This window comes from Eupeodes corollae, chromosome 1 (assembly GCF_945859685.1).
Source record: "Eupeodes corollae chromosome 1, idEupCoro1.1, whole genome shotgun sequence".
NCBI classification, from domain to species: domain Eukaryota; kingdom Metazoa; phylum Arthropoda; class Insecta; order Diptera; family Syrphidae; genus Eupeodes; species Eupeodes corollae.
In genome coordinates this window covers 297,712,892-297,732,489 of record NC_079147.1, presented here as the reverse complement: position 1 = coordinate 297,732,489, position 19,598 = coordinate 297,712,892, and the positions used below count along the sequence as shown (strand labels likewise).

Here is a 19,598-nt window from a genome sequence, read left to right as displayed (position 1 = left end):
AAGGACACTGAACGACGACGTCTTGGACAAAACGTCACCATGGACAGCTATAACTTTGAGGTAGGACTTTGTATACCTAGGCACCGCTATTTATACAGACAACGACACCAGCGCTGAAATTAAACGAAGAATAACTCTTGCAAATCGCTGCTTCTTTGGACTTAGAAGGCAATTGAGAAGTAAAGTCCTCTCTCGAGCATGTAAAATCACCATCTATAAGACACTCATCATCCCGGTTCTCATTTATGGCGCTGAGGCCTGGACCCTGTCAAAGAAAGATGGGAGCGTCTTAGGGTGCTTCGAGAGAAAAATTCTTCGGGTGATTTTTGGTCCCGTACGCATAGATGGAGAATGGAGGAGGAGATATAACGACGAACTGTACGGGCTGTACAGCGACACTGACCTAGTTAGCAGAATTAAAGTCCAACGGCTTAGATGGCTAGGTCATGTAGAGCGGATGGACATCAACGCTCCAGCCCGGAAGGTCTTCGAATCCAATCCCGAGGGACGGCGGCGCAGTAGAGGAAGACCGCGACTCAGGTGGCGCACCCAAGTGGGAGAGGACCTCAACCAACTTGGCGTGCGAAACTGGAGACAGCTAGCTAGGGACCGAGCTGGCTGGAGACGCATGTTGGTTGAGGCCCAGGTCCGCTAAGACTTTAGCGCCACCTTAAGTAAGTAAGTAAGATCGCTTTGGATGGGTGTGATTTTGATACGAATCTGGAACTAGGAATTTACCTCGTGTGCTCCGACCCTAAAGACCTACACGAAATCGTTCAAAATCTTCTCAACCCCGCCTATAAGTTGCTCGGATGGCCACAATATATGGTGATTCATTTGGCCAACAGAAGCAATAGTCATAAGCTCAGTATTTTGGATTGAATTTGTTGTGAAAGAAGAAAAAAATGTTTTAAATAAAATTAATTTATATTCTAACAGTTTTGTTTGATATTGATTCTATGATATATTTTCTACACAATTAGCTTCTCCTCTCCAGAACTTCAGGTGAAACTCTTTTTCTAGACGAGCTAGTATTACGTTAAAATTAATTTAAATTGGTTAGAATTCATTCATCATCACAATTTTTTTCATCGATACAAAATTTGACAGCCGGTGTTGAACAATTTTAAATGTCAAATGAAAGCGTGTAATGTTTGGTGTGAACGATTTTCTTATTTTCGAAAATACTTTGCCAAGAACCCGGTTTTGGGTTTGGTGTGAAAAGGCTATTACATTCGTTTCTAGATTCTCACCAACTTCAACCACATTGTCAAGTGGTTCGAAAACTCAATACTGTCTAATATTTTTAAACCTAAATGCCGACTAATACCTCTATTCCTAAACGGCAACGGCAAGCCCTCAACTTTCCAAATGTTAAATAAAACCCAAATTTTCGAGATCAGTATCATTTGTCTTTTAAACAAAATCAAAAACAAATGACATGTGAACTATGATAGTAACTTTTACATCGCAAAAATAACGTAGTACAGTATTTTATACACTTCGTTGATAGATATTTGAAGAAACAAATTCTGTTGAGTTAGCCCTCAAACTATTCAGTTTATAAAATTACTATATTTTCATTAAAATGCGTGCTTTCGGTTTTCCTGAATTCTTCCTTTTTGGGATTAGTAATTTCTTTTCGGATCGTTCAATACAAGTAGTATTCGATGGATTCAAGTCTGCAAACCACAAAATAAATGCTGCTGTGCCACAGGGCTGCGTTCTATCTCCAACACTGTTACTTATTTTTACTACTGATTTTCTTACTGCAACTTTTAATAAAATACATTGTGTCAATGACGATAATACTCTTAGCTTTTCATATTCATTTTCAGACTCACATCATTCTTCTTCGGATGTGGAACTTCAACAACAAAATATGATAAGATCATTAAATTCCGACTTAAACAGTATTGTACAATAGGGAATAAGAAACCTCGTGGATTTTAATGCTTCAAAAACCAAATGGTGTCTTGTATTGTTAAAGCGTGATATACCCTCCTTGTCATCATTTTATATGACTTCCATCAATCAGACTGAACATCTCGATATTCTCGGCATGTTTGTCCGTCACCTCTTATGGAATGATCACGATTATGTGATATCGCCAAAAATTCCGAAAAATGTATGGGTTTCCTAAGGCGATGCCAGAAATTTGTCTCTCCCTCTAATATGGCTGTTATCTACAAGACGTATATGTCCAAAACTTTGGTGCAACTAGTATCTCAGGACTTGTGCTTCTGCAACTTACTAAAGCCTCTTGGACAGTAGTGAACACAGAGTATCATTTATCATCATACGTTAATTTACTTCGCTTGAACTTCGTTCTAAGATTTCTTGTCTGACCCTTTTTTACCGTTTTTTTTTCTAACGGTTTATTCTCTAGTGAAATAGCCAGCTGCATTTCTTAACTTAAACAGTTAAACCTTAATACCCGCTATTCTTTGAATGCTCATGGGCTTACCCTCGATCCCAACTGTCAAATAGAGAGATTCGTTCCTTAGCCGTACTCTTTCCTTATGCTCAAACTGTGCCTCTGCATTATAAGGGTAGTAGAATGCTAGAGGTCCGTCCCTGCCTGTGCCGTCTAAAGTTTTTGCACGGGTTCAGCCTTTTGCGAGAAATTGACAAATACTTCAAGAGTATTATTATCATGAAAAGTGCTTTCTCAAATTAGCCGTTCCGATTCGGCTTAAAACTGTAGGTCCCCTGCATACCTGACACAATTATGGCTGAAACACAAACACGCTTTAGCTTCGGCTTCGTCTGCGTTACGTTGGGCCTGCTTCGAGGTTGCTTTCAATGACACTTCTAATATGACATTTCTAAAATAGCAGTTCTGTCATTAGCAGCTGTCATTTTTTTCAAAACTAAAAAATATAAGTTTTAAAATCGAAATAAACTAAACTTATCGCGGAAGTAGCTTACACAGCCTATAATAACCAATTGGAATCCCTCCAAAAGCAAATGTATTTTGTTTGCTGATTTTGTGCAGCTGTTAACCTGTCAGACAAAGCAAATTTGAAATAGAGCTTCTCTTTGGAATCACATTACGTAATATCACGTTATTTCATTACAATTGTCAAATGAAACGTGAGTTCAAAGCTTCATTGTGACAGCAAGCATTGAATTCCTATGGCTGAACTAGTAAACGTCAGGCGAAGCCAAAGCTGAAGCGTGTTTGTTTTTGAGCCACTAACCAACAGACTGTTGCGCCACCTATTTTTTTTGTTCTCTTTATCATTAATCACATTTTTCCATTCATTTGTCGGTTGTTGGAAGTTTTCATGTGCATAGTCCTTAAAATTCTCAAATCACATGGTATAAAAGGCAAATTGTCATTGTCACAACAGAATTGGTTGTGTTTGTATGTTTTCTTGCGCCGTGTCATCGTTCAATACACGAAAAGTGGCTATACGTTTGACTTACCATTTCTTTATTCTAAGTTTTAATCAACTGTTTAAACTGTTGAGTTATTAAAATATTGGTTGATAATGACGATCATGTAAACAATATTATGACAGTTCAAATGACAGATGAGTTTGACAGGCGTCAAGTACCAGATTTACGAACTCACCCAAACATCAAGTAACTTCGAGAAATGATTTTCAACAATTTTTGGTAGAATTTTGTATTGATTTTGAAATATTGTGAAAGAAATAATGATTAAATTTTGTACAAATAATATAACATTCGTTAAAAAAGGACTTTTTCATAGTATAACATTTTTTCGATGCAAAAGAAAACTGTCATTTGATTTTTTTTTAATTTTTAAAATTACTCATTATTTAATAAGACAGTGTAGTAAAAATTTTCTTTTGTGGGCAATACCTAAAACATTTCTACAACATTGTCATGCATTGAAATTAAAAGGAAACACATTTATTACGAAAGTTTGTCTCTATTTCAAAAACCTCTTCGGGCAATGAGACTAAAGTTATGTATTCTAAAAAGTAAATTCAGACTGAAAAACGAAAATTAAAACGCAAACGAAACCGCGAACCCATTTTTACCATTGTTATTTTATCACAGACAGGTATTTGTATTCTTTAATCTAGAGCATAAGCCCGGTTTCAAGGTATCAAGGCATACCTCTCTATATAAAGGTTTAAAAAAGCAAAGAAAATAACTTAACAAGGATAAAATAATTTAACAAATATAAAGCCATAGACAGAATTGTCTGCACGACCTTGAGGGTGTTTTTTTTTTGTTTGAACTCGTTTTCAATTTAAGCTAAGAGCAAGTCTGTTGAATTCAATTTTAAATTTTAAAGCTTAATTGACTTTGACGTTAAGGTTCTTTTTTTCCATAAAAACAAAAAAAATATAAAACAGGAGCATAAGAAAAGCATGAATTTCAATTGAATCCTTCGGGTTTATTTTCTACAATTAGTCAACCTTAAAGGATTTCTTTTTAAAATAATTAAAATATAAAAAAACACTCATACAATTAAATTGCTTCACAAACAAAAATCGTATGAAAACTAAACTAATACAGAGGAAGGATACGATGATGAAAAAGGACTCTTCGCATCTTTCTAGAATAACTAGGAAAATTCCAAAGACAACAAGAAGAACAAATAAAAATAAAGGTTACAATCATCATCAAGTTCTTTTCTTCAATATGATAACGCAGGCCTTACGTATAAAAGGATCAAAATATATACATATAAAATTCCGCCTCCTCATCCTTACACGACTTCTCTTCATAAGAACTTTCTCCTAGTTAAATAGGAGGAAGCAAAAAAAAGGCGATGAGTCAACTTGCCCAGAGGGCCTTCTCTTCAGCCACAACCGTAATCTAAAAAGCAATTACATGGCTCAGGAAGGTTTTAACAAAAAGTATACAAGGATACAAAACACTTACAGCTATGGGCAAACAAAATAGGAACACTTGACTTAAACTTCGAAAATCTATCCCAAATACTGACATATGATAGGGTTTGACATCCTACTATGTATCTCTTCCTCGTTGGATTAGAAACTACCTTTCAGAAAAGTCAATATAAGTAATATTGATTTCAAATCTGATATCCACAACATAAACGATGGCGTGCCTCAGGGTTCCGTTTTGTCTACGACACTCTTCCTCCTTTGTATAAATGATGTTTTTTCTGAAACTTCAAATGTGCTAAATTGCTTTAATGTCAGCTTTTCATATTCTTTTTGAGATTTATGGTCTTAAAAGGTGGACAGCGAATAACTGATTCTTACAGCATTTTCCAATGAAGTATCAACAACCGTGAATGCTTCGAAAGTTCTAGGAGTGCTCATCAGTTTTCCCATCAGCCGAATCTCGGACATTCTAAAAAGTAAAGAGATTATTTTTTAGCTGCACTTCACGAATGTGGATTGATTTGCAAGTCTTCTAAGACTTTTTCTTTAACTAAGTAAGACTATTGTACAAGATTTATCTTCAAGCGTTCTTATTATTTTTGGCCTTAACTGTACATAGGATCTCACTCAACTTAATGTGATGTGTATAAGGTTAGGTTCGTTTATAAATATATGTTTTTGTATGATAAATAAAGCTTCACATCATAGTTTATATCTCCTTAATGCATTTATATCCTTTGAATTGAATAATCTATTCAAAGCCAAACACTGAAAAAGGATTAAATGTGTTCTGATGGATAGAAGACCGTAAATGGCATTAAATGTGAGATTTTATGAGTTTGTAAGCAAAAGGACTTCTATATAATGTATACCTAACTATTAAAACCTACTCTACTGATGGTTATAGACGATGATTTGTTATGCTTCAATTGCGATGAAACCATACAGATTTTAGATTTAACTAAGTATACGAGGCAAGTTCAATTAGAAAAGCTAGAGAGAAAGAGAGAGAGAAGAAAATTAATTTTGACGTAGTCAGCCTTATTTGTCATTCTATTTCATAGGTAGGTATTTATAATGGAGAAATTGGACAATCTGTCAAAAATAAAATCAATTAAAGAGACAATTTTCATGATTGGCTTCATTTGGGGCTACCGCATACATTTTGACGTCGCATCATTTTATTTGGCTTCTGACATTTAGTGATGTGATAAAGACACTCATTTATCTTGAAATAAGTTGAAGCGAGTTAATTTGAAACGTCATTCAATCGCAAATAGAACTAACACATTAATAAATGTCATAATTTTTATAAATGGCGTCAAATGTCAAATATGATTTTATGAAATTTGTGAATCAAGTAGTTCCACATACAAATTTAATTGAAATCTTAGAAAATTCAATTATTTTTACAAATGGCGGCAAATGTCAATTATATAACTTTTTGACGTTTATGAAGAGCTCAGTTCTAATTAACAAAATTTCACTATGTACTTGGATTTCTGAAATTTGAAGATTTAAAAGTCAAAAAAGAACTGAAAGCTCTGTTACCTTACAGGTTTTCAGAGACGTCAAGATGTTTGAATCCAATGTCTCATTCTGCCATTTTGACATCTATCATGAATGTAATTAGTGTGTGTATTTTTATTTCTCTAGGGTAAACAGAATTTCAAATTCGAACAGAAATATATAATTAACTAAAAACATAAATAAGAAATAAAAAAGACAGAATAATTGTGTGAAGAAAGCGGCGCGGCGGAATGGAAGAAATGAATTCACCAACTGATGTAAAGTTATTTTTTCCACTTCTTTTCACATGTCAAATTTGGTGACATTTAAAATAAATAATTTTTAAATTTAATAATTCTCTAGCAGAAATAAATATTTTCTATGTGGCAACTGACAACTCTGCTTAATGTCACAATGGTTGTTCATTTATCACCCGAAATGGTCCTTATTTGTCTCTTTTTTAATTGACGTTTTGCAAATCATTTGATCTTTTCTTACAAAATTAAAATATAAACTCCATTACTTTACTTTTTGAGTTGTAAAAAGTAAATATGTAGAGTATCTTTACTAAGCACTATTCTTACTGTTGCTTTTTTGTACTGAATGCAAAAGCGCTGAATACATTCATTTCCTCACCTGACAATTGATAACCACTTAAGCAATATTCACATGAGCACGACCAACGATTGACGAATGAATTACAAAATGTGAGTTTATATACGTCTTATTTCCACACAAATTCTTAACAAAACGATAGCAATATAGTTTCTATTTGATTTATGATGCATACTTTAACTTTTCAATATCATATATTAATAAATTTAAGAAAAGAAATTTAATCCGCGAACAGTGGCGTAACTATACCGTTCGAGGCCCGTGGCAAATTCATCGGATGGGCCCCTCCCCCCAATTTAAAAAAATATAATATAATAATAATATTTTTTTTATTTTATAATACTTATTTATACACTTTTACTTGTAAGAGTACAATAATAAATCACTACGTTAAGTAGGTACATACAAACTTTATAATTATACTTAGGTACTTGATTTTCTAATAATTCACTTTAAAATAAAAATACCTAATTATAACCCTGGGTGTTTCAAAAGTAACGTGAATAGGCATCTTCTGGGTAAGCTCGCTCCATCGTAGACCACATCATAGCTTAGACATGATTGTGGTCAAGAGCAAGCCCATTTCAAATAAAAAATAAAAAAAAGAAGTACAGTCAGCATCTTATTGATATGGGCACATAGAGTAGTCAAAATGATTTGAACAACAAAAAAAGCAATTTGATATACGCAGTCCGAATAATCATATTGTTAAAAGCACACAAGTTGTTCAAAATATAAAATGTTAATTATTAAAATTCCTTCCTTCGGACTTTCTGTTCAGCAAAAGTGGTAATGATATCATCAAAGTTCAAATTTCGGGCCATAGAATTTTCGATGGATAGAATAGCTAAGTTGCTTAACCTGTCTTGTCCCATAGAATTTCTTAAATAAGTTTTTATCAATTTCAGTTTTGAAAACGATCGCTCGGCACTAGCCGTAGTCACAGGAATGGTGAGAAATAATAGAAATGCAGTGCACACTTCAGGAAAGCTTGAAGATATAAAATGATTTTTTATTATTAATAAGTCAGCAAGTTCTCTTATAGAAGATGATGTTTCTATTTCGTGTCTAAAAGAGGATCGAAAACTGAGAATTTCCTTGCAAAACGAGATGGATATATCTTCTTTATATAGATGGACAAATGCTAAAGCGGTTTGGCACATCATTAGTTCTAAAACTGGGTTACAACTTTTTTTTTACAAATCCTTTGAATTTTTAATACATTTTTGAACTTGCTTATGCAACTCAGTAGGTAAAAAAAAAATCAAAGACGAAACTTTTTTTACTAAACATGTATGATAAATAATAAATGCTGGGAGTTGGGGTTCTCCTCTGACCGGGGGCCCCTTCCAGCTGGGGGCCCGTGGCATTTTGCCGACTTGCCACCCTGTAGTTACGCCACTGTCCGCGAACTATCAAACTTTATTTGCGTTCTACATTATCCACACTCGCAACGAATAAAATAAACGCGCGTATTTAACCTAAAATAACCATTCTTGTATTGGTTTCGGTTGTCATTCGCGACGTATTACAAAATCTCATGTGAATGAAATGTCAAAATCGACGAATATTCAGTTGATCGTCGTTCGTTGGTCGCGCTCATGTGAATACTGCTTTAGTTGCTGAGAACTGCCACTTGACGTTAACAGCAAAAACTAAAGTTGCTTTTCATCTTTCTGTCAACAAATGTCATATTTTGTAATCAAATGTTTATTTAATTTTACTATTTTTTGTAGATATGATTAGTTGCCTGGAACAACAGTTGCTCTGTGGCGAGGGTAAGCAACTTAATGTTGCTCAAAGAGATGACAGCTTAAAGTTTCTGACAGTATTGTTTTTATCTGTGTTACATGTAGAGTACATTAACTAAAGAATTTTTTGATAAGAGATTTAATTTTGGACAGTCTCCCATATTTGACAGCTGTTACTTTTGAAGCTTAAAAACTTTTGACAATAGACAAGTAAAACTATACCCTTATTAAAAATTGAAGTATACACACTTCAACTACCCATTAAAACTCTTAAAATTCACCACACAAATTGGGATAGCTTTGCTGTCACAAGACGCAATGCTAAAGCACATTTCGGTCGTTGTAAAACAATTTCTCATTTCACAACAGGAAAACTTAATACGGACTGTTTCCACAAGTTAGTGATATAAAGAATAGACTGTTTTGAAGAACACTATTTTGTAAATTTTTCAGAAACTTTTGGCTATTTGTATGTTTACTGTTACGAACAAATTTCATTTTGAACTGACAACCCAGCTGTCACTTTAAGATTTGCTTGACACTGACGACAGTTTGACATTTTTGGTTCTTCTTCTCAGCAGTGTTGGAGAATAGATGTCAAAATGAAAAGTATTTTACTTAAACTTCACAAAACACATAGTTTATTATTTTGCACCATTTATATTTCAATTCAAATGGACTGAATTTTTATTAAAGTACATTTCTGTTCGATTTTTTTTAAATCCGTATATTATTATCAATCAAGCCTATAGCTTCAAATCTAATTACAAAAATTGGAATGAAATTTATCTCTGATTAATGATCAAAATATGAACTGTTAAATGAATTTTAAAGGATATCATACCAAGACTACGAACCTATTGCAAATGACTTGTATCTACCCTCAGTATCGAGTTTGTACGAGTCAGTGCTTAAAATGCAATCAACCATCGGTTGCAATTAATTCAACAAGATATAAAATAATAATATGTTTATTTGGTTAAAATATATATTTAAGTAAATCAATGCTGATGCAGAGGTGTATTTTTGGTTAATAAAGTCTGCCAAGGATTAAAAATATAAAAATGAAAGGATTTACAGAATTTTGTTGATATTTTAGGTGAAGGCATATCGTTGGCTTTGAAAAATTTGCAGGGCAAATTAAAATTAAAATTTTGTTTAAAGGTTGAAGGTGTGTATTATGTTCATTTAAAAAATTTAAATATAAAAGAACGGATCAAACAAAGGGATATTTTAAAATTTAATTAATTGAATAAACCAAATCATTTTGTTTTATTTATAATAAAAACTGTTAATGAAATACAGGGTCCGGCAAAATGATCTCCAATATTTTAAAAGGCAATGACAAATAAATGAACAATTTGACAGACAAATTTTATTGATTTTTTTAAATTAAATACTATTCCATTTTACATTAAATAAAATAATTATTCATTATATCCGTTAAATATTGTCCTCTATTATTAATACATTTACGAAGCCTTTCCTGGAATTTTTCCATTGCTTGTCGAGTCATTTGTGGTGTAATCACTGCCACTTCCTGAGTTTGCCTCCTCAAGTGCTTCCAAAGATGTTGGGCGATTAGTGTAGAATTGAGCCTTTAAATGTCCCCAAAGAAAAAAAACACAAGGTTATAAATCGGGGGACGTTGGTGGCCAGGTAAAGTCTCCTCGTAAAGAAAGAAGATGCCCTGGAAACATCTCTCTCAAAGTGGTTAGTGAACGCCGTGAAGTGCCGTGATGTGTGTGATGTAGCTCCATCATTTTGGAAATAGACTGCTTTGTGGTTTCTAGTAAACTGATTTAAGTTTGGTTGGAGGAAGGTCTTAATCATGTGACAGTAGCGATCCGCGCACACACCAAATTCAGCAACAGCATACCAAACAGTCACATAAGGGCTATGAAGTAGTCGTTGATGAATTTCTTGAGGGTTTTTTGTTGCCTAGTATTGAAAATTTTGTTTATTTACAGTACCCGATAAATGGAATAGGGCCTCGTCAGACAAAACGGCACCAACGGGAATGTTTTGAAGAATGTCTTCACAAACAGCTCTGCGAGTTTCAAAATCTCTCTCACTTAATTCTTGTGCGACCATCATATTTTAGGTCGTCTTACATTCCTATCAGACAATCCAAGGGCAGCTGCAAGTTTAAGTGCTGATAGCCTCGGAGATTGCTGGATAAACGTACTTACACGTGCCACATTATTCGGCGTTGTTGCGGTGAAAGGTCGGCCAGACGATTTTCTCTTTAGCGCAGAACACATTGCTCTAAAGTTTGAAAACCAAACTTGAATTGTTTTTCTATCCGGAATCATGTCGTCCAAGTTGAAATAGAAAACGAAATACTCGCTGAGTAGTAATCGCAGAACCACCATTACGGATATATCCCTCTACGACAAATGCGCGATGCTCACCGTGCCACGCCATTATGATTACTACTTACAGTACGTAGACCTCTATCTATCTATACCTGGAAAACCATTTTATCTATAAATAGCTTTGAATATAAACGTCTAAAAATGCAGGAGGTTATTTTGCTGGACCCTGTATATTAAATACCCTATAATAAAATCAATACATTTTGTTTTAACTTAAGCATGACGTAAATTTTATTTTGTTAGTTAATATTTTCCAAGTGTAATCCTATTTTTTTACAAACGTCACACACTTTGAAGGGATTTATAGTCTTGTAAAATTAGTCATTCACTTCGAAAGAATTCAGGCTACTAATAATTTCGGTCAAGAGCTTTATAAGACTTATGTCTTTAATAATATCAAAAAAGTCCTATTATTTCGTATTGGATTAATTTTAGTGGGAGAGAAGGTGGGTACGTAAAATGGGGCCAATTTCAGTTAATTGCAATTTACTTCTTTACTGAAGTTTTTTTAGATTGTGAACAAATTTTAGAAGTACGAGTATTATCCCAAAACACCAAAACCCTATGTTAGTGTTAAAAACAACATTTTGTGTAAAATAAAGACATTTTTAAGTCAACAAATTTCTTTGTACTTATAATACTTGATTGGATTTTTAACAGCCGTTAAAGACCTTAGAAAGAAATATTGATTAATATCTTTTTAAGGGAAAGTATTGATACAAGACATCTGTCTATGTTTCAACATGACTACGGTAAAGGCAAATCGGTGGAAACGGCGTTACACACACACATTTAATGTTCCCTCCATAATCAGTATGTTTGCTTTCCTTGACATAAAAGGTGCTTTTAGCTACGTGGATGCTTACTATCAGAAGCATTAACTCAAAACTAGACCAATCCTCTTCTAGAAGATTCGTTAGTAGAGGGACACCGCAAGGTGCAATTCTCTCTCCTCTTGCCTGGAAACTGGTGGTAAATGAAGTCCTAACTGGGGTAGCTGCAAAGGGTTTCAAAGTGATTGCCGATGCGAATGAACTTAATAAAGGGGTTTCAGGAAATCATCCTAGCACCATAAAAAACTTTTACAAAATGCCTTAAACAGACTCTTATTTTGGGCTGATCGGTGTAGACTGGGTGTTAACACACACAAAACCGAATAAGCCTTCAAATGCTAACACGACCTATATTTAATGTATCTAATCAAAGGTTGGGTCTTATTTTAGACAAAAAACTAAATTGAAAACATAATATTAAGAAAAAGTCAAACAAGGTACTATAGCTCTCTTCTCTATCAAAAAAGATATTATTAATAAAAGGGGCTAACAAGTTCCAGAGTAGTACCCGTGGCATGATGGTTAGTGCGTTGGACTGTCATGCAAAAGGTCTTGGGTTTGATCCCTGCCTATTCCACCTAAAGTTTTTCACGGGTACTGCTTCTTGCGAGGAATTGACAAATTCTCCAAGAGTTATTCTTGTCATGAAAAGTGCTTTCTCAAATTTGCCGTTCGGATTCGGCAAAATTTTCAATTTGACAAATCGGACCCATTACAATAACTTCCTATGGGAAGTTAATAAAATGGATTTGTCTAATAAGTTCCAGATGTTATTGGTGATGTGCAAGAAGTGATGAAGACGAGCAGTGAACTTTAACTTCCAAAAAATTAACCGAAGAAAAAAAAATTGATTTCTCTTCGGAGGAAAAAAAAGCTATTTGGAAGTTGCAGCATAGGCATCACAAAAACAATTCAGCCGTTGCGAGCCTCTGGAGTAATATAGCTGCAGAAATGAAAAAACTATGTAGTAACCGCTAAACAAAATATTAATAAATAGAATTCTTTTCCATTTTTGTTTAATAGCAGCTAACTGTCAGAACTTGTCAATTGTTTTTGACAGCTGACAGAACTCTCCACAAATATTTTTCCGCTGCGGTTTTCGTTTTCATTTTGCTCTGCACATTTTTTCTTTTTTTCTTGAACAGAAAATCAATTTTAAATGAAATATATTGCTGACTGGGTTGCTAGAACTTGTTATTTTTGTTTTCAAAAAAGTCTGTTTTTAATTATTGTTTCCTATATTTTAAGATTTAAAAATGAACTTGCAAATTAAGTTTTTCTCGAAAATTTAAATGCCATTAAAAAAAATAACGACATTTTCCATCATCATCAATTTGAAAATTTGACCATTACATTGAAAAAGAAGATTATTGAAATCAGTTGATTAGTTCTTGAGAAAACTTGAAAACAAAATAACGATTTTATAGGGAATACTCTTCTGGAGCGATACCAAAATATATTTTTTTTGTAAAAAGAACCCGAATTAAGAAAACAAATAGAGAAAGTTCTAAAAAAATCTTTTCGTTTATTTTTGAAAAAAAATCGTATTGTCGATTTAAACCAAAAAATTTGTATGGGAACTGCTGTTATTTTAACACTTTAAGCTAATGGGCTAAAAGCCTTAGTTTCATTCGGCATAATGATTTAGGATGCAGGATCCAGGACAGACAGATAGAAGGACGGCAATGGGGGACCCACTATTTGTGACTTTTCTACCATCGTAATGTCATGTTTGATTCGAAATTTTTTACGAATGATGTACTTGCTTTATAGGTCGCAGGAATTTAAAGGCAACTTTTCTTGTTAGAAACCTTAATATTTGCTCTTTTTCTGAGAAACAAATTTTATAAAAATAATTTAAAGCACCCATTGGGGGGGTCATGACCTCTACGACTGGATCGCATGAGCTTGCTCCTTTATTCAAAGAGTCTGTTTAAAAAAGTTCCTAAGAGAAAATAAACCTGTAAAATAAGTTTGTCTTCAAAAATTTAAATACAATTTTATAAATAAAAAAACCTTGCTTTAAATCGTTAAACATTTTTAATATGCATTTGTTTGGAGATTATAAATATACACTCTACATTTGAATTTCGTAAAAAATGATGAACCGTTTTTGAGATATAGAATTTTGAGTAAAAATTAATATTTTTCTTTTAAAAATGCTAACAAAAAACAATTGCATTTTTGAAACCTTTTTAAAAAAAATAATTGAAATCGGTTCATAAGTTGCTGAATCAAGAAACAAAATAACGGTTCTATGAGCGGTACATTTCCGGAGCAATATAAAAATATGTTTTCTTATGTTAAAAAATAAAATTTTAGGGAAAAGTAAAAAAAAATCTATCGGTTTGTTTTTTTCGTTTTTTGATCAAAAACAAATTTATGGGTCTCCCTGTTAGTTTTGATCTTAAAAAAAAATGAAAAAATATATGAGGTGTCAAGAATTTTTGTCAGTTTATTTGCGTTATCAGAAAATTTTTATTATTTAAAATTATAATAATTTGGTCACATAATTATCTAAATATATTAAAATTAAAACTTGAATAAAAATAATAATAAATTTAATTTGTTCGTATTGATTTGAGCTTTACATCAAATTTACGAAAATTTGAGTCCTCTTCAAATCCCAAAGCCCTGACATTTGTATACCAGCTTTCAAGTTTCCGTCTTCGTTCGTAAATAAGAATTTTATTGTAATAAGGAATAACGGTAGCAAAAAATCAGTCATGAAGGTCGCTATGTTTTTGTACATATGCCATCTATGTAAAAAAACATGTTTGTGTCCATGTCTTACGTCCTCCTATCGTTCAACTTAAATAGCTTATAACAATTCAATATGACAAAAAACGTTAGCCTCAGCAAAGTGTGTTCGGGTCAGCTAGTATGATATAATATTTATTTAAAGTCACGTTATTGATTTGTGAGATATTTGGGGTCAACCAAAATGTTCAAAACACCACCAATTCAATTTTTCTAAAAGTGTATAAAAGTGTGTATGAAGTCTTGAGATATGGACGACGAAAAATCGTAATTCGGATGTACGTACCAAAACACACGGACATCTCTCTAAAAATGTTTGATTTACATTCTAGGCACCTTGAAACGTCAAGAAATGTCAAAATGTTCCATTCCAACTTCCTATGGGAAGTTAAAAAAACTTACGGGACTAACGTTAAAAACAAAGTTTTGAACATCAAAATCTCTGATATTTTTACTAGAATTCAAAAATGCAACCAAACATAGTAAACACAAATAGTTTAACAGCTGTCAGTTTGAACATTTTGTAGAATACTTGAGTTTGTATTTTGCTTTTTCTTCCTTCCAACTTTCTAATAAAAAAAATAAAAAAAACTCTTTTAATTTTTGAAAAAAATCAAATTTTAACAGTTTTTTTGTTCACATAAATTAAAAACCTAAAAACCATTACTAAAAAACTTGTTAAAAATGATTTTCGAATAGAATATCTTGAGATCAAAAAAGATAGTTACTTAAAACTTATTTCATTTTACGGAAAATTTGGTCGTTAACTTTTGAAAAAATAAATTTTAAATTCTGCAAGAAAAGTTTGACTCAAATCCAACATTTTTTGGAATACATAGAAACAAATAAAGTACATTTCCTATAAGCCAAAACTCAATGATGCATCAATGAAACTTAGTCAAAAAATGACACCTGCTCAAGGTCTGATTTTAGCTTTTACAGCTTATCGACCTTGATTTCTCTTCAATAAACTTTGAATAAAAAGTCTATAACCAAGCAAGCCCATAGGTCAATAATCTAAATTATAAACCTGTGTTCAATTATGATGTATAGTAAAATTAATTATGATTTGATTTTGCATTTATTTCATCACATAAAATACTTCCATTTTTTTATGCACATTTTGCATTGATATCTTTTCGATAAAAATTTATTGTTTATCCAAAAATAATTTGTTTTTATTTTATTGAACTAAAAAGATAAAAATATCAGTACATTTCTTCGACTGTATAAATAAATGGGAAATGTCGAATTATATTCATACCAAGTTAAGTACTTTTAAAAGACGCTCCATAAGTCTAAGGTCTAACAATGGTTGTCACCAAAATTGAAGGTAAATATATAAACTTTACTAATTTTTGTGTGATTTTTCTAACTTAATAAATATTTTCCAGTTTTCGTCCTCATGATTAGTTTCCTTATTGTCATGATAGCTCCAATTCAAGCTAGAAGTCGTCTTGCGGGGCCACCACCACATCCGTGTGAAGGAAAACAAAACAACGAAACCGTTTACGGTGGGAGAAGTTGCAGTATATTTTACATTTGCAACGGAAGTGGTCAAGGTCTATTTAGAAGATGTCCTAATGGCTTTTATTACGACTTGGACAAAGGACAATGTCGTTTTGATGAAGGAAATAAATACCAATGCAAGACGAATCGATATCCCTGGGGAAATATCAATCCATGTCAAGTTTATGAAAGTGAAAAATATTTCCCGGTGCCTTATGATTGTTCGCAATTTATTGAATGTGATAATAGAAGACCGGCTATCCTGACTTGTCCCGAAGGTCTGGTTTATAATATAAAGCTGAGAGTATGTGATTGGCCAAGAAATGTTGATTGTAGAGGGCGCAATTAAACTTTAAATAAAATGCACCAACTTGTTCCTTTATCCAAAGAGTTTGTTTTTAAAAAGGACAGATATTTTAAGATTTGAAAATATACTTGAAAAATAAGTTTATCTTCAAAAACATGAATTTTTTAAGTTCCAAGTAAAAATACATTCGACAGGTGATCTAAAGAAACAATTATTATATGAATAAATAAAGGAATCCTTTGTAATTCAAGGATGATTTGTTTCATTTAAAAAAAAGGAGTTCCCAGAAATGCTACCTTTGATGCACAAATTTCCATTTCTAAAAGCTTTTTAAAACCTTGTAATCTGCTACTTTGTACTTTATTCATTAATCATAAATCATTTAGATTTTATTAATTTTTTAAGAATTTCAACAGCACCTGCTTCAAAATCCACCTTTGTAATATTATCCTGAATCTAAGTTTATGAAAATATAGTCATTTCACATCAAGGATATCCAAAAGCATCTTTTATTCTCACATTATGCAATTTAACACCTGTGTGAAACACAAGAAAACTATGTACAGTTATACAATACTGAAAAAATAGAAATAGAAATAATATCCTGGTGCAGTAGGAGCCGAAGCAAGAAAACCTTTTCTTCTAGAGACATACAAAACACAAAACATTAAACACAAAGACTTCATATCTGTGCAAAATGCAATGGGAAAAAGTCTTCGTGTCGAGTCGTCCTGACGTCCTCCTATTGCATTATGCAAATTATTCCCCTCATGCATATTCCATAAGAACAAAAAAACATCTGTGAATTGTTCCATAGTGGCAAAGTCGGTAGTTTTCACAGAAAATTTCATTTTCAATAAAAGCTGCAACGAGGAAAAACTCTATAGATACTATTTTCAAGACAACAATAACAACAAAAAAAAAAACAAGGAAACAGAAGAGTGTCTATGAAATACAAAGGATATCTAAAGAACAAAAGCTTTGGGTTTTGTAACTATTAGTCGTCCCTGTGTTTCCGTTTTCCGTTTTCCGATTCCGACTTTGCCGACTTTTCCGAGGCGAAAACAAAAGCTAAACTTGTCTCGTTTGTAATTTTTATTTTGTTGTTGCTTATGCTCATTATAAAATATGAGGTCCTGTGACTATAGGATTCGCAAATATGAATAAACAACAACAAACTGAATCTTGGTATAGGGGAGGGTCAATCAACTTAAAGGATACCCTTAGGATGCACTCAGGTTAAATGCATTAACTGTGTATCTGATGATGCTGGTGCTGGTGGTTTCTTTTATGTATTCAATGGAAAATGAAAACTTATAAAAGTAGTGCAGTTGTTTTTCTTTTAAGGAGAAAAAGGACGATGAAGAGCGATATGGCGCAACACAGAAGCTGGTCCATAAATACTTCGAAATCTTTGCGCTTATACCAAACCAAACGAGGTTTGGCCTCATTAAAATGTCGCAATGAATATGATTTATAATGCATTTTGGTTCTCTATCTATTTAAATGGGGATATTATTTAGAATATGGCGAGAAATTCGTTTTGGAAGAGTCTTTTTGGGTTTAAGAGGGCGCATTATTTATCCACCGAAATTGGATATTGTCAAGTGAAAAAATGAATGCAAAATGCTTTAAAAGAAAGAATAAGTTATTGGAAATATATTTTCGTGATCTAAAACCCGATTTAAAATTGAACTTATTTTTAACCAGAACCAAATTTATGATTTCAGCTGAAAAATTTTAGACTTTAAGCTGGGGTAACTAGACCTAACTACCTTTATATAAGGCCTCTACCATCACCGTTCTGGTATGCAGTGCAGAAGCATGGACTATGATAGAAGCAAGTTTAAGTCCTTTTGAGAGAAAAGTTCTTCGCTTGATCTATTGCTCCGTATGCAAAGAAAGTGGGTGGAGGAGAAGATGGAACGACCAGCTGTACGAGCTGCACAGCGAAGTAGACGTAGCCAGAAGGATAAAAGTCCAACGACTGAGATGGCTGAGTCACGTAAAGTCTTTGATGCTACTCTCACAGGACGGTGCGCCGTGGGTCGGGTAGCGTGCACAAGTGGAAAATCACCTCACTTAAACAATCCAGTTTAGCTACGGATCGACAAAGCTAGATGGTAAGGGTAAGGCCCTTGTTCATAAGGAACTATAGCGCTACCTTAGGTACTTACTTACTTAAAGTGGCGCTACAGTACAGGGCGGAACTGTACCTCAACCAACATGTGTCTCCATATAGCTCGATCCTAATTGTCTCCAATTTCACACTCCAAGTTGTCTGAGGTCCTCTCCAACGTGCGTGCACCAATTAAGCCAATCTCTCGGGACTGGATTTGAAGACTTTAAGGGCTTGAGCTTTAATGTCCATTTTATCTAGCCATATAAGTTGGTCTTTTATTCTTTTAACCAGGTTAGTGTCGATGTACAGCCCTAACAGTTCGTCGTTGTATCTTCTTGTCTACTGTCCAAAAATGACGCGAAGAATTTTCCTAAGACGCTCTCAACTTACTTTGACAGGGTCCAAGCCACAGTGTTAAAATGAATACCAGGATTTTGAGCTTCTTTAAGATGCTTGGGAGATAACATTACTACTCAATTGACTTCTAAGTCCAAAGGAGGATTTTCAAGAGTTGTTCTCCGATTGATTTCATAGCGGAGCATTGGTACACAAAGTCCTTAATTAACGTTGACCTCTGATTCCGTCTCAATGCTCAAAAACGTTCCACTGACATCACACTTTGATCTTACAATTATGTCAATATCATCGGTGTATCTGAGTAATTGGATGGACCTTTGGAGGATTGTGCCTCTAGTGCTGATGGTTGAATTCTTCACAATTCTTTCCAGAACGATGTTGAGGAAGTCGAATGACAGTTAATCGCCTTCTCTTTCACCTTTTTTTGACATTAAATGCATTGGTGAGATCTTTTCCGACCTTGATAGAGCAGCGTGCATTCTCCATCGTCATTATCACAAGGGGTTAAGTTTGACAGGGATGCCAAACATAGACATTGTTTTGTAGGGCTCGTCCTTACGTACATCCGAGATAGTGGGATCACTCGATCGCTGAAACTTAAGTAAGTTGCAAGATGGGA

The 19,598-nt window shown here is 33.4% G+C and overlaps 2 protein-coding genes across 6 annotated transcripts in view; one reads left to right on the top strand and one right to left on the bottom strand.

Moving 5' to 3' along the window:
- LOC129941186 (pleckstrin homology domain-containing family G member 5) overlaps positions 1–19,598 on the bottom strand; it is a 438,783-nt gene that overhangs the window by 51,853 nt on the left and 367,332 nt on the right. The gene's annotated exons all lie outside the window — the stretch shown is intronic.
- On the top strand, positions 15,912–16,575 carry LOC129941188 (peritrophin-1-like). The gene is made up of 2 exons (XM_056049760.1): positions 15,912–16,017; positions 16,079–16,575. Exons 1-2 carry the CDS (start codon positions 15,996–15,998, stop codon positions 16,540–16,542), a joined length of 486 nt encoding a protein of 161 aa, XP_055905735.1. The 5' UTR covers positions 15,912–15,995; the 3' UTR covers positions 16,543–16,575.

Bases quoted from the DNA above. Each gene is read 5' to 3' on its own strand.
- LOC129941188 (XM_056049760.1), top strand. From the start codon at position 15,996: ATGGTTGTCACCAAAATTGAAG. The intron at 16,018-16,078 runs GTAAATATATAA...AATATTTTCCAG, and splicing joins GGTTGTCACCAAAATTGAAG to TTTTCGTCCTCATGATTAGT.